Here is a 15,000-nt window from a genome sequence, read left to right on the forward strand (position 1 = left end):
CTATCTATCTATCTATCTATCTATCTATCTATCTTCTATCTATCTATCTATCTATCTTCTATCAATCTATCTATCTATCTATCTATCTATCTATCTATCTATCTATCTATCTATCTATCTATCTATCTATCTATCTATCTTCTCCTAGAATAGCCACAGTAATGGCTTAGATCAGGCACAGTGTCGGCTGTGTTGTTTCAGGGAACTCATGATAGTAAGGAGTGAATCCAATTACCTTAAGTAACTCAATGATGACTTTTGGATTTGTTTCAGCAGCACACAGCGTTCCTCTGGAGACGCGTGGCTTTGTCTACTTTCACGAGACAGATTTACCGTGTAGAAAGACCCAGCGGCAGCAGCAGCGGCGGCAAGTGTCGGTGTGTGTGTGTGTGTGTTTGTGTGTGTATGTGTCTGTGTGTGTGTGTGTGTGTGTGTGTGTGTGTGTCTATGTCTCCCTGCCCCTGCACCTCCTCCCCCCACCCCCCCCCCCACCACCCCATCCCCTGTCTTTTAGGGCAGTGAAAGAGAGTCGAGCAGGGGCCCGAGGGCAGGGGTCTGGGGGGGGCCTGGGGTGGGGCCGGGGTGCTGGGGGGGGGCCGGGGGGGGGCCAGGGTGCCCTCCCTCCCAGCCAGGCAGGGCAGGCAGCCCTGGTTACATGTTTGAGGGATGAGCTTGGCTCCCGCGGTCCTGGCAGCCACACAGCTGTGGCGCTCGTCTCCTCTACATATATGGGGCAGCTGCGGGCCCAGCTGTCGCACGGCGTGAATCACACGACAGCAGCGCTGGAAATAGAGACGGCCCAGTAATCCTAGCACTGCCACGGCTTCACGTTACCCCCCCCCCCCCCCGCCGCCGCCCTCCACGTCCTCCTCCTCGACGCTCGCCACTCAACGCCAGCGCCGAGCGGCACGCCCGCCGGCGGCGCCCCCCCGCAGTCTGACGCTCGGGACACGCACGCAAACGCACACAGTTTTGTTCCTTTTACGGGCACATCCGACCATCTGGGCTCTGCCGACATCTCTTTGGGTCCGGTGGTACCGTGGCGGCCATATTTAATTCTGTTAGCCTGTGCGCCCACTTAGTGCACCTGGTATCGTGGGTTCTATTCCTGGACCTATATCTCTGTCACCTCGTATCACCCTGGATGTTCTTAAGAACAGGCTGTTCTGCTTGTTTAGATTTGCCCGACAACATCCTACTGGTGCGGCAGAATCAACTACATGTCCCAAGAGGCTTTGGAACAACCGTGACTAGGGCAACCTGTTGAATGGCTGCGCTGCAGTCGGCAGGAAGTGGAAGCACTTTCATCGATTATAAACCACGGACGCGTGAATGCGGTGGTGCAAAATATATAACTTCACGGTTGGGGTTGACAGTGTTGTGTTTTAGAGGTTTTCATCTGTGGTCTGGTCTGCCGTAGCCTCCTGGAACACCTCTGCTGCTTACTGATCAGACCTAGTAGCTCCTCAGTGTGTGTGTGCGTGTGTGTGTGTGCGTGTTTGCGTGTGTGTGTGTGTGTGTGTGTGTGTACTGCAGACCTCTGGTGATTAAATATGCAGGGCTCCGGGGGAAACTTTATCCCTGCTCCTAATGTGAGATGTGAGTCAGTGTTGGCTGGGGCTGCCCGGAAAGCCCAGGCCGGTGTGAGTGTGTGTGTGTGTGTGTGTGGGGGGGGGGTGTTTGGGGGGGGATAGGGTGGGTCAGTGAGGCCAGTGACTTCAGGGCTCATTAAATAGGCTGGAGTTCTTACTCTCCGCTCACTTAATGCCCAATACCTAATGTTCGTCCAAACCTTTAACCACATTTCAGTAATAAAGCGTTCAGCGGTAGGACCGAGTGTGACTCATGTGCTCATGCTTTGCCTACAATTACACTCCGTCTTTCCTTGTGGCATATCGCCACGGTATCTGTTGCACCTTAACAACTATTTTGATCTACGACTCCTTTCATGTACAGTCAGACATGTATAAACGATCCTGAGAGCATGGATTAACACCAACCCCCCCCCCCCCTCCTTTCCCCTCAGGTTCTAGAGGACAACGACTACGGTCGAGCGGTCGACTGGTGGGGTCTGGGCGTGGTCATGTACGAGATGATGTGCGGCCGGCTGCCCTTCTACAACCAGGACCACGAGAAGCTGTTCGAGCTGATCCTCATGGAGGACATCCGGTTCCCTCGAACCCTGGGTCCCGAGGGCCGCTCCCTGCTCTCCGGCCTGCTTAAAAAGGACCCCAAGCAGCGGTCTGCACCCTCCCCTACCTCCTCTTACTCACAGAGTATCTGGACATTCAACATCGGTGTAACAAGATAGGAAGTCTATTTTTGTTATTTTGTAAAGGTATCACAAGTGGTATTTCCCCTGTAGTGACTGTGTTTTGTGCTGCTCATCTTCTAGGTTAGGTGGGGGACCAGATGACGCCAAGGAGATCATGCAGCACAAGTTCTTCGCTGGGATTGAATGGCAGGATGTCTATGAGAAGAAGGTAATAGATAGATAGATGGATTAGTTACTTAAGGTAATTGGATTCACTCCTTGCTAGCATGAGTTCGCTGAAACAACACAGCCGACACTGTGCCTGATCTAAGCCATTACTGTGGCTATTCTAGGAGAAGATAGATAGATAGATAGATAGATAGATAGATAGATAGATAGATAGATAGATAGATAGATAGATAGATAGATAGATAGATAGATAGATAGATAGATAGACAGATAGACAGACAGACAGACAGACAGACAGACAGACAGACACAGACAGACAGACAGACAGACAGACACACAGACACAGACAGACAGACAGACAGACAGACAGACAGACAGACAGACAGACAGACAGACAGACAGACAGACAGACAGACACACACACTCACACACACAGACAGACAGACAGACAGACAGACAGACAGACAGACAGACAGACAGAAGCCTTTATTTAGACAGGGAAGAACCTACTGTACTCAGACCAGGCCTCTTTTACAGATGTGCGCTGCTTACAAACAATATATACAGGAATACAGCAGCACAGTACAGAAAAATACAAGACAAATACAAGAACAGTGACAGCATGCAGACAACAATGACAATGTATGAACTTACAATCAGCAGATACAGTAATACCGTAGCAGAGTACGAAAAATACAAAAATAGTGACCAAGTACAGGGGTACAGAGTGGAATACTTATTAGTACACAGTAAGAAAATGACTAGCATGAATGCATTTACAATCTACAGTCCCTTAAGTATCAGTCGATAATTCTTTAAGTGTTTGCAGGGGAGTAAGGGTTGGGAGCTTGTTTTGTTTCTGAAAGAGTTCCAGAGTTTAGGGTCCGCAACGCGAAAAGCAGCGTTTCACCCCTTCGCCCCAGCTGTAAGGTCATTTAATGCTAATGTTGCGCTCAGAGCAGCACTGTACATGATCCTTGTTTACATGATCCTTGTTCTTTATTCAACCGACTTATCGCTCGAGTGGAAATTGTGTCCGTAAGCGGAAACACTACACAAGTACAAGCAGGCTTGGACCGTATGCCGACTCAGACCACAAGTACCTAGAGACCTGATAGATTTCACCAGGCCCACAACTGTTAGCGAGGTGTGATTGGCAGCACAGATGTGCCAATGAGCTCATGTTCTCTCTCTCTCTCTCTCTCTCTCTCTCTCTCTCTCCGCCAGCTGGTCCCGCCCTTCAAACCGCAGGTTACCTCAGAGACGGACACGCGGTATTTCGACGAGGAGTTCACGGCGCAGACCATCACTATTACTCCCCCGGGAGAAGGTAGCTCCGCCCACTGACCTGTCCTAACCCCACTATCTTCTCCGAATGCGCAGGTCACGCTGCCACCCTGACAGATACACGTCATCATCATTCACTGCACATGCCTGCATGCCATTGTGTTTGACTGTGACGATCACAGTCTGATGACTGAGCTGACTTCTGGGAAGTTCTCTCTGAAAAATGACGTGTCATTTGTGAAAAATGTTCTCAAGCCTCCAAAGGTCAATGCTTATCTTGGGGGACGACTAAAAATGACGTTGGACACCTCCGAGATGATCTTTGTTTGGGTATAGATTTGTTTTAAACTGGATTTTGATTGCAGACTGACATTTAAGCTCTTGGGCTCATGAGAGGAGGTCCCATATATCTACTCTGGGTTCAGTCACATCTGTCTTCCTCCCAGTGAACATACATTGAGATTTTCTCAGCTCATCCTGTGTGTTCCATAGTAGAAAGAATTCTACCGGTGTTCCGTCTTAAGAGTTCAACGTGGTACTTTTAAAGTATTTTAATCAATCAGAGATGCTCTCTTGAAATGGCAAGGAAACACCCTCAAGCTAAAACTTTCAATTTGAAATTCATCAGATGTCGACAGTTTTATGTTCATATATCAAGGGACATATTTTATTGTGTCCATTATCAGGCTTCCAGTACATGATAGACAGGTCAAATCCAACTCCTCTGGGGGTTTTCTGCCCCCTGCTGGTAGGAGTATGTAACAATATGAATGAATTAATGTTATTTCACAATTTACCGTTTCCCTTAATAGTAGCGTTTGAGCACAACCAGTGCCAAATAGTGTCCTAGATGATTTCAAGGTACATAAAATAGAAGCGTAACGTGTCACAGAAACTAATGTAATTCAGATGTAATAAAACTTCTGTGGCAGCAAATGTGATTACACTCCCTAACATGACTCTCAATCCCCCCCAGATGACAGCATGGATTCGTTCGACAGCGAACAGAGACCCCACTTCCCCCATTTCTCCTACTCTGCGAGTGGGACAGCCTGAACGGCCCCTGGTCCAGACATTTCCCATCTTCCCCTCCTCGACTGCACACTCAGAGAGCTGGGCTGTCGCTCCGTCAGAACCTCACTTCGCCTGCGTCTACAGACGGTGCTGCTGGGTATACATTACACCCTACAGCCGTTTTATGGAGAAAATGCAACATATTACACAACACCAGAACAGAGAGTTGTTTCTGTGGCCTTTGATGAGTGTGTGATGATGGTAACACTACAATGTATTTCCTGGTTGAACTGTTTTGTAAGACTCCACGACCTGTCCCTAGGAAAAATGCTGCAATATGGCGTATGGCTTGTGATGGTTATTGAATGGTTACACTTTCTCAAACGTGTGTAGCTTCTCTGTGCACCTGTTGTATTGGCCACATTATACATGAATTAGACAATTCTACAGAGGAAAACTAGCCTTCTTGGCTAATTCTGGTATATTTCTTTAATGTTCACTGTCCCTGTCAAATAAACAAAATTACAATTAAATAGATATTTGAAGAGGTCCATCATGATTATACAGGAAATAGCCAGTTGAATTAAACTGACCATGTAAAGATATACTGCGGACCAACAGAAATATGACTCTTGACTATGTTATCTTAACAGAGACTTCAACACAATTTGGACCTCTTCTCCAAAACAAAGGCCTCAAATGAATGTACAAATCCTTAATATCTGTTTCATACCTTACTGTTCTAGAACAAGGCGATTCTCTTACAACCTCATTTCCATTCATGAGATGTCATTTCCTTTAAAAGTTTACAAGTCCAAAGTTTAATTGAAAATGCTGTAGGTAATTGAATGCAGGCCCAGCTAAGCGTCTTTTCAAACACAGAAGGTCTCAGTGATAGTGAAACGCATGCTCGATGGACCATTATCAGAACCCTGCAACTCCACCATAATCAGTCATATAGATAACTTGTGCAATACCGACGGTGTGAGGAACGACCAACATGTTCTGATGAGGAGGCTTCTGGGATCCCTGGTCTGTGATTCTGGGATGATTATTCATGTTAAAGTGTGAAAGCTGGCTTGCGATGAATTGCCGTTGTAACTCTTTATCTGCAGTCAATGATTGATCAGTTTCCTGGAATTAAACTAACGAATGGCAGGCGCCCTGAAAGTGAAAGTGATGCCTTCCTGTCTGAATGTTGTGTTGCAAACTCTCGTGGCTTCCCTCTGAACCGGCCAGTCAGGTACTCATCCTTTCTGTCTAATCAGGGAATCTCTCTCTCTTTCCCCTTCTCTCTCTCCCTCTCTCTCCTTCTCTCTGTCTGTCTCTCCCTCTCTCTCTCTCTCTCTCTCTCTCTCTGGGTTTTTCCTTTTTAATATTGGGTGTTTTCCTCCCAGTGCACTCACTGCAGCCTCAATGAGGTCACATTAACAATATACACACTCCTTTATGAAAGTTAGCAAATAAACTGGGTTTTTGGTTCAGGGGGGAATGTGTTGAGTCATCGTTGCTCTGTTAAGATATGGATTTTCATCCCTGTACATGGTTGTTATTTATATGTAACCAGCAATGACTAAATGAGTTTGATTGTGCCAATGATATGCACTTTGCTGCCCCAAAAATGTTAATGTATGTGTACACTTATTTGTACTTTGCTCTTCAAAAAAGACTAAATCATGTCAATTGAATAAAGTGTACATAAAATTAATTTATTTGAATAATCCCCCTATAGGTCTACACATGGTTGTAGATAAGCTAAGAATCTTGGAAACTGAAAATCATATCAAATGTTGAACACAATACTTTGAGAAGTGTTTCCATAAAACTCTTCAGTGTTTTCAGATGACTGATAATCATCATTCATAAGTGCGTCAAATGTTATTGAATGTAATGGTTTTTTAATTTTTATTTTGCCCTCTATTCCTGTTTTACAAACAAACTTTTGTTCAATTTTTGAATCTGTTTGCTACTTATTCCTATGCACACTCACCCTTTGCTCTCACCCTCTGAAAATAGGGAAATGCATTTTATACCTTTATTTTTATTTTGACTTTTTTTGTATCTGCCCCTTCATTTCTGAGACTGAGGACACCAGCTTTAGTAAACAAATAATATAAACTTTGTACACACTGTTTTTACTATTTCTTTTTTCTTTCAAATTGATGAAATAAAAGGTCTTAACTTGTTCCAGCTTGTCTTCTGTCACTACTGTAGTTTGAAGTGAAGAAATACAGTATAATATAACCATAACAACAAAAATGTCACAAGACCCAACGCAGTTGACATCTGGATCTGCCACACATACTCACCACTCAGACAAAACACTGCTTAGAGTCTGAAACAAACAATGAATATACATGAATACAGAATGTCTGGATAGCTGTGACTTGGTCTTGGCCTTGTTTCCTGGTGGCTACCTCTGCACAGCGCTGCCGGGGTCCATGTGTGTGCTTCTGCAGCTGGTCAGAGCTGGAGGAGGAGCTCCTCTGGGCCGCAGGCAGATGGTACGGTCTCTGGAGCAGATGTTGACAGCCAGGGCTCACAGGCTGGCTCTGGCCAGCTGCACTGGCGCAGTGGCGCCTCGCGGCAGGACCATGGTTTGGCCCAGCGTGACGCTCACCTGACAACCACTCCTCACCTGGCTCCAATTTCACAACCCACAATGCACTGCTTTGTGGCAGCGGTTCTGCTCTGTACTCCCTTGAGCAATGGGGATGTGTGGAACCTGACAGTCTCAGGCTCCACAATCTAGACCTCTTTACAGTTTTCAGCTGTGCTAAACACTATTGTCCTCTATGTGAGATAATGAATGGAAGGCCACATAGACCCCGGGCCCGAAGAAAAGACCAGGGTTTGGAGGTGTCTTGTTGATCTGCTGACCTGCCTGATAGATTGTCATATTCTGACTATAGCTGTGGGGCGTTCAGACACAAGAAAGGTGTGAGAAGGAGATGAAAACAGAGATGTGGTCATAATTGACAGGGAAGAGAGGCTTCTTTCTGTGAGGAGAAAAGCCTAACAGTCGCTGTTAGATGGAGAACACAACCTCAAGGGAACAAGTTATATATAATATAATGGTAGGAGGAGATATGGTCTCTTTCCTGGCCCCGCAGTGGTGGAATGAACGGCCCACTGACGTCAGGACAGTAGAGTCGCTGCCCATCTTTCGCCACAGGCTCAAAACTCTTCTTCTCAAGAAGTACTATCACGATCCTCCCTCTTGAGCACCTATTGTATTTTTAGATTGCTATTCTTGCACTTTGCCTTCAGCACTAGATTATGCTCTTAGTCCCTTGTTTTAGAAAGGAGATGCAATTGTGAGTTCTGGCAAGTAGTATATTGTAGTAGTAGTAGTAGTAGTAGTAGTAGTAGTAGTAGTAGTAGTAGTAGTATATTGGCTTTCCCTATGTTAAATGCAATTATTGTAAGTCACTTTGGATAAAAGCGTCAGCTAAATGACTGTAATGTAATAATGAAACTGAATGTTTGTGCCTCGCAATATCAATTTAAAAGTTGGTGCTCACTGCTCCTAAATCTCGTCCTCTGAATTAAGCCATATTAGGGTAACACTTTACAATATGGTACACAAAAAAATGAGTATTTACTGAGTAACTAATGAGGAGCCAATGATTAGTTGTTGCTGATGGGGACTTAATTAGTTACTTAATCATTAGGATTCAGAGTTAATCAGTAATCATTAACTAATCATTGGTTCCTCAGTAACTACTATAGTAGTCCTCAGTCTGTTCTCTAGTAACCCATCATTATCTACTATACAGTGATGGATAGTTAATTAGTAACTACTCATTAACTAATCTCAGAGTGAATCAGTAACTAATCATTAACTAATCATTGGTTACTCAGTAACTACTCATTTTTGTGTACCTTACTGTAAAGTATTACCCATAGCCTATTAGTAATCACTTTTGGGCTCGAAATCAAAAATGTGTAGCCCTTGAGATGTTCCCATTGAATTTTATGTTAGACACACCCCCGTGATGAAGAATCATAAAAACATTTCTAGTTTGCTAGTCAGGATTATGCCGATCACATCATGGGGTATCATCATGTAATTGATCAGACAGTTCCCCCCAGCAATGCAGCATATTCAGGATTCATTCCAATGTGGGTTCGAGTCCCTCAGGTTGCAGGTGCCAGGTCCTGGGGAGTCGCTGGATGGAGCTGCTGGATCCAGGATAATGGGATGTAGATTTCGGTCTAGGCGAGGTGGGGGGCACGGCGGACGGCCGAGACGAAGCAGTACTGTAGGGAGAGAGCAGGTTGCCTCACTTGTCATAGCCAATATGGTCATACAGTAGCAGTATTTTGAGCTAGAGCGCCATCTAGCGGACCATTGTGAGCATGTGAAAGAGTGATTGATGACATATTCTTGTCCATATGGTGTCAAAGAAGTCTGGTTGATATTGTAAACTGCCATAGGTACAGGAACATTCCTTGCATTACAGTGATGAAACAAAGGACGTTTTTTGTTTTAATGGACGTGATGCCATATAATAGTAGCCTACACTAGACGTTGCCACTCAAATTAAGTGGCACAGGTAAATGGGTTATGAGGACCTGATAGCCTTATAGTGAATCCCATTGGACTTTTCCAGGAGTCACCCCTTAAAACGTTCTACATCATCATGTGAAAGAACATCATACATTGTGTTCACAATTCTAATCTGAATTTGACTGCACTTAACTCTAACGCCTTTATTTGAGATGTGTAGCCTACATTTCCCAACCCAGGTGAGTCGAGGCGTAAGATCCGACACAGGGGACTGGCTGGCTGCTGCTACGTCACGATGATGATCTTTGTTTCGGTATAGATTTGTTTTAAACTGGATTTTGATTACAGACTGACATTTAAGCTCTTGGGCTCATGAGAGGAAGTCCCATATATCTACTCTGGGCTCAGTCACATCTGTCTTCCTCCCAGTGAACATACATTGAGATTTTCTCAGCTCATCCATAGTAGAAAATAAAGAATTCTACCAGTGTTCCGTTTTAAGAGTTCAACGTGCGAACATCTGTTTCTGTACTTTTAAAGTATTTTAATCAATCAGAGATGCTCTCTTGAAATGGCAAGGAGACACCCTCAAAGTGCAGCTAAAACTTTCACTTTGAAATTCATCAGATGTTGACAGTTTTATGTTCATATATCAAGGGACATATTTTATTGTGTCCATTATCAGGCTTCCAGTACATGATAGTCAGGTCAAATCCAACTCCTCTGGGGGTTTTCTCCTGAAAACGCCTTTATTTGAGATGTATATCCTACATTTCCCAGCCCAGGTGAGTCGATGTGTAGCCTACATTTCCCAGCTCAGGTGAGTCGATGTGTAGCCTACATTTCCCAGCCCAGGTGAGTCGAGGCGTAAGATCCGACCAGGGGATTGGCTGGCTGCTGCTACGTCATGGCGTCACAGGGGTGTTGATCTGAAGGGAGGCGGTTGCTTATCAGTCTCCGGACAGAAAGTGTACTCGCTGTTTACCTGACTACAGTTTCTCTTTAGTGACTTGAAACATTTATAAACGAGTGTTGTGACATTGAATTGGATCGTGTCAACGCTGGCTACTCTTCAGAGGAAAGCGGAGCTGGGTTTAAAGGTAGACTTCAACTTTTCGCAACGCCCTTGGTTTGGTTTGGAGAAGGAAAAGCGGCTGGTTTCGGTCGGGAAAAGCAATTTCCTGAAGTTAAACAGGTTGCTAGTTACGAGCTAATTAGGTAGATAATGTTAAATAGCACTCAAGCTTGGGTAGCCAGCACTGGGGTGAACCCTGTTGGTCAAACCCTAACAACGAAATAACCCAACTAATGAAACTGGCGAGCTAGTAGCGAGCTAGGCTAAGGCTAGACCTGGGCTAAGGCTAAGTCAGTCGGACTAACTTGTGTAGTAGTCTATTACAAGCTGATGGGAGGGAACAGTGTTTTAGAAAACTGCACAATTGTAACTTTTCTCTCACTTTGAATGAATTGTATTGTCATGTAGATTAGGTTTATGTTGGCTAAGGAGATGTTGCCTGCATGTCTGTATTTACCAGGGACTGTTTCTCTGAGATCCTAAACATGCAAGTGCAAAGTTCCTAAACTTGCCCAGCTGCTGAGGATGTGTGTGGCAAGGGGCTACCTTATCTTCCTTAACCAGAAAAACACTTGTCTTGTGGGTGGAAGATGTGAATAAATATCACTGACACAGACATACTAAACTTAGCACTAGTGATTGGGTGGATTGATATCATAAGACTTGGCTTTCAGAATGATTGTACCTACGTCAGTAGCTAAGTAAGTTACTGTAGATGTTTGTTCAGTAATTGAAGCAGTGGGAATCCAATCCAAAGTTTGGGACAATCATGTCAATCCCTCTCGCTATTCTCCTCCAGGATGCTAAGAAAAGTCTGAGTCGGGGCTCCAAGATGAGTGTGACATCATGGTTCCTGGTCAGCAGCTCAGGCACACGACACCGGCTGCCACGGGAGATGATCTTTGTGGGCAGGGAGGACTGCGAGCTCATGCTACAGGTAGGAACCGTGGCACTGACCCACTAACTAAACCTGTTTACCCTACTAACACCAGCAGTCACGCTGTTGACTCCTGTTTGAAGAGCCAACCATCCTCTGTGAAAGGTTGCATCGTAAGAGGCATAGTTTGGTGATTTGCAGTGGATCAGAAGTGTGTGTGTGTGTGTGTGGGGGGGGGGGGGTAAGAGGGAGAGGAACGTTTTTCAGGGTGTGTGAGTGTGTATGAGAGAGATAGAGACTAGCGTACCTAGCATTACAGCAGTGCCTTCTGAGAGAATTGCCTCTGGCAGTCTCTCAAACAATGACGCAAAATGCAAGTGACACATTCCACAGTACTGTGTTTCTCAATTCTGTCTTTTTTGTATAATAAGATTCTTTAGGAGCATTTTCTCTTTGTAGCGGTGTCTCCCTCTCTTTCCTTAACCCTGTATTTAGGCCACTGAAAAAAAAAAAAAGAATGCCTCCTCAGAAATTGTTTATACTCACCGCCGTCAGCGGTCTGCTCAGAAATGCCCTTCCCGCCACGAGAGGTTTACAGGACTGAAAAGCTGCTCTTGTCCTCAGTGATGTTCCCCGCTCCGACAGAAACCTCAGGCTCTCCCGTCCGCTTGCTTTTTCATGTCTACATCCTCGTGCTTTCAAGTTTTGACATTACGCTACAGCCCGAAACATTTTTCAACGGCATAACACAACCACACGCCTTTGTGTTCGCAGCACAGTGTGTTATTACAAAACCTACTCTAACCACAGTTTGGTTACTATGCAATGCGAGTGTTCTTTTTAAGTGCCGGCGGACGGAGAGACTTGACTGGAGCTATTACAAGCGAGTAGTTTGGGGCGTGAGAGAGGTGTGCAGTGCCCATAGATCCGTGTGAACAGTGTGTCCCTGCACAAGCCCAGCAAACTAGGCCAGGAAACTCCAGTCTGAACAGAGAGAGCGTATTTGTCACTCTGCAGGGCTGCCTGGTGCAGTCAGAGGTCTCGCTTGTCTCCCTGATTAGATAAACCAACTTTGCTCTGGAACAGGCGGCCATGTTGTGCCTGAATGGATGAGTTTGTTTTAGGATTCCGAGGTTGGTCTTACACATTTGCAGGGATGATGTATGGTAAGTTGGCTAGTCAGCAAATATGGGAAGAATTCCAGTATGGTATCGTGGTCAACGTGTTTTACCACTGTAGCAGCGGGCAGTCTAAATGGCCCATTACCATGACAGGAAATGACACGCTTAGGTCATTGGTTGGTCAGTGGTTGAGGGACGGTTAAGGATCGGAAGCAAGGGGTATCAGTATGAAGTGCTCCTTCGGAAATGTTAGCACTGTTAACGTTCGGGCTGACAACACAGAATATTCACGTGCATACATGCATGATTTGTTGCTGTACTCAAACCGATATATATACAGTATATTATAGCTTCATATATTTTTCTCTCAGTATCAAGTGCCATCAATCCATAATGGTAAATGGACTGCACTTATCCAAAGCACTTTGCAATGAAGGCCTCTCATTCACCTATTCACACACGCATTCACACACCAATGGCGGCAGCTGCCATGCTAGGTGCTAGCATGATCATTGGGAGCAATCTGGGGTTCAGTGTCCTGCCCAAGGACACTTCGACATGTCGTCAGGAGGAGCCGGGATTCGAACCGCCGACCCTGGGATCATTGGACGACCCGCTCTACCTCCTGAGCTATATACCGCCCCACATACTACATACTTTTTGATGTTGTTTTTTCAGTCTCGCAGTGTGGACAAGCAGCATGCTGTGGTGAACTATGACCCTGCCGTAGACGAACACATGGTGAAGGATCTGGGCAGTCTGAATGGGGTGAGTCCATATACTCTACATAAGTTACCCTGTCCGTGTAGCCCGCAGCGTTCATGGAGCTAAGCAGCTACCTCACTCCCTGGAGCCTCAACACAAAAAACCCTCTTTTAGTTCCAGATGACTGGTCGTGCAGCAACATTCTCTACTGGCTCCGACCCTACTGTATGCTTTCTGATTTCTTTCTTCCTCTCTCTCTCTCTCCTCTCTTCTCTCTTTCTCTCTCTTCTTTCTCTCCTCTCTTTCTCTCTCTCTCGCTCTCCTCTCTCCCCTCGCTCTTTTTCATTCTCCCTCTCTTTCACTTTTTTTCTTTCTCTCTCTTTCTCTCTCTTTTTCATTCTCTCTTCTCTCTCTCTTTCTCTCTCTTTCTTTCTCTCTCTCTTTCTCTCTTTTTCATTCTCTCTCTCCTCTCTCTTTCTCTTTCTTTCTTTCTTTCTCTCTCTCTCTCTCTCTCTCTCTCTCTACCACATACTCCCTTTCTTCCTGCCCTATTGCCACTTGATTGCTCTGTTACCCTGGTGCAGCGCAGCACGGAGAAGAGAGACACAGAGAAAGACTGGGTCCATTGTTTCTCTGTAGAGTTGCTTTTGGCACCAGCCTCAGCATCCAAACTAATCAGAGCAGAAAGGAATCAAGCCATGCTGCTGAAATCCGGCATGGAAGTTTGTTTACTTTGAAAGCACGCCTTTATTTAGTCTTAAGCCTTGTTGCCGGTTTAGTGTTCTTACATACACCCTCTTATACAGTACAAGTTGAACTTTAGAGGTCTTTCCATCCTCCAAAAGAAACTGGTTAGTGGATACCATCTCTGGCTTGCAGGAGTCCAGGTAATTAAAGACAGGGCAGAATAAGTTCATTAAAGGGACCAGTAAGTCCTGTTGTTGCTCTAACGTTATTCTCTGTCGCTCCTCTCTGTTCCCACCTGTAGCAGTCTCCCCTAGACCACCTTTACATGACTAGGACTGCATAATCCCATTAATGTCTTATCTCACAGGTGGCTTAACTTTCAATGGGAATGTGGCCAAGTGTAAAACACCTCAGGCCTACCTCTGGTTCGTCAGCTTGTGACAAACAAGCTATTTAACAGTATTTCATTGTCTTTTGTTAGTCTATTTGAGTAGTCTGTTTCTGAGTTATGAAAACTACCAGCTGCCCTTTTTTTTTTTGAGGAAACGGTTCTTTCTCCTCCCACAGACCTTCGTGAATGATCTCCGCATCCCAGACCAGACGTACATCACCCTCAAGCTCTCGGATGTCATCCGCTTCGGTTATGATATCCTTTTCTACTCTTATTGATTCATCGATTTGACCTCTGACCTCTGCTAAGAGCCTCGGCGTAACACGCACTGCAGTAGCTTCCATTTGGGTCGCCGCTGTTTAGATTTCATCTCATAAACCTCTCCGGTTTGCATTCATGGCTTGAAAACTATTTGAACCATTCGTGTTTTTTTCCCTTCTTCCCCTCTGTGGTCTGCGATCCCAGTATGTTAATTCCGTGTGGTTGAGAGTCAGGGGTTTTAGATTATGTCCAAACCATGGGCAGAAATCCCCTACAGCCTTCTGCCTCTGAGCTGTACAACATGAATGGTGAAATTCCATTGAGATAACGGGTAAAGCTGCTTAGACCAGGAGACGTTGACCACAGCTGACCGCGCTATGTAGGCCTACATGTGATGTCGCGGGCCTCAGTGAACATTAGCTTTCGGAACGTTCTCGGACCTGAGGGAATGTGTAGGTTATCCTAGATTTGTATGTTTCCAAGCGTCTGTTGCATGTGTGTGAACCAAATGTGCGCCTTAACCCCCCGTCCACATACTCATGTGTACATCCTGGAGAGGAGTCAACACAAGGTCCCTGAGGAAGCCCTCAAGGTAAGTGTGTGTGTGTGTGTGTGTGTGTGTGTGT

At 45.4% G+C, this 15,000-nt stretch overlaps 2 protein-coding genes across 2 annotated transcripts in view; both read left to right on the top strand.

The window, feature by feature from the left end:
• Positions 1-6,861, top strand: part of LOC311309190 (RAC-alpha serine/threonine-protein kinase-like) — a gene marked incomplete at its 5' end in the record, with an annotated part of 11,206 nt that extends 4,345 nt beyond the window's left edge. The window contains 4 exons of the mRNA XM_084438369.1: positions 2,027-2,241; positions 2,396-2,483; positions 3,671-3,773; positions 4,707-6,861. Coding sequence (XP_084294495.1) covers positions 2,027-2,241; positions 2,396-2,483; positions 3,671-3,773; positions 4,707-4,786 — 486 coding nt within the window. The 3' untranslated portion in view covers positions 4,787-6,861. The remainder of the gene's footprint in view (positions 1-2,026; positions 2,242-2,395; positions 2,484-3,670; positions 3,774-4,706) is intronic.
• A 3,361-nt stretch (positions 6,862-10,222) lies between these two features.
• cep170ba (centrosomal protein 170Ba) overlaps positions 10,223-15,000 on the top strand; it is a 24,641-nt gene continuing 19,863 nt past the window's right edge. Inside the window, exons 1-5 of the mRNA XM_084438370.1 lie at positions 10,223-10,357; positions 11,132-11,269; positions 13,009-13,098; positions 14,290-14,368; positions 14,908-14,966. Coding sequence (XP_084294496.1) covers positions 11,165-11,269; positions 13,009-13,098; positions 14,290-14,368; positions 14,908-14,966 — 333 coding nt within the window. The 5' untranslated portion in view covers positions 10,223-10,357; positions 11,132-11,164. The remainder of the gene's footprint in view (positions 10,358-11,131; positions 11,270-13,008; positions 13,099-14,289; positions 14,369-14,907; positions 14,967-15,000) is intronic.

This window comes from Borostomias antarcticus (assembly GCF_949987555.1).
Source record: "Borostomias antarcticus genome assembly, chromosome: 5".
NCBI lineage: Eukaryota > Metazoa > Chordata > Actinopteri > Stomiiformes > Stomiidae > Borostomias > Borostomias antarcticus.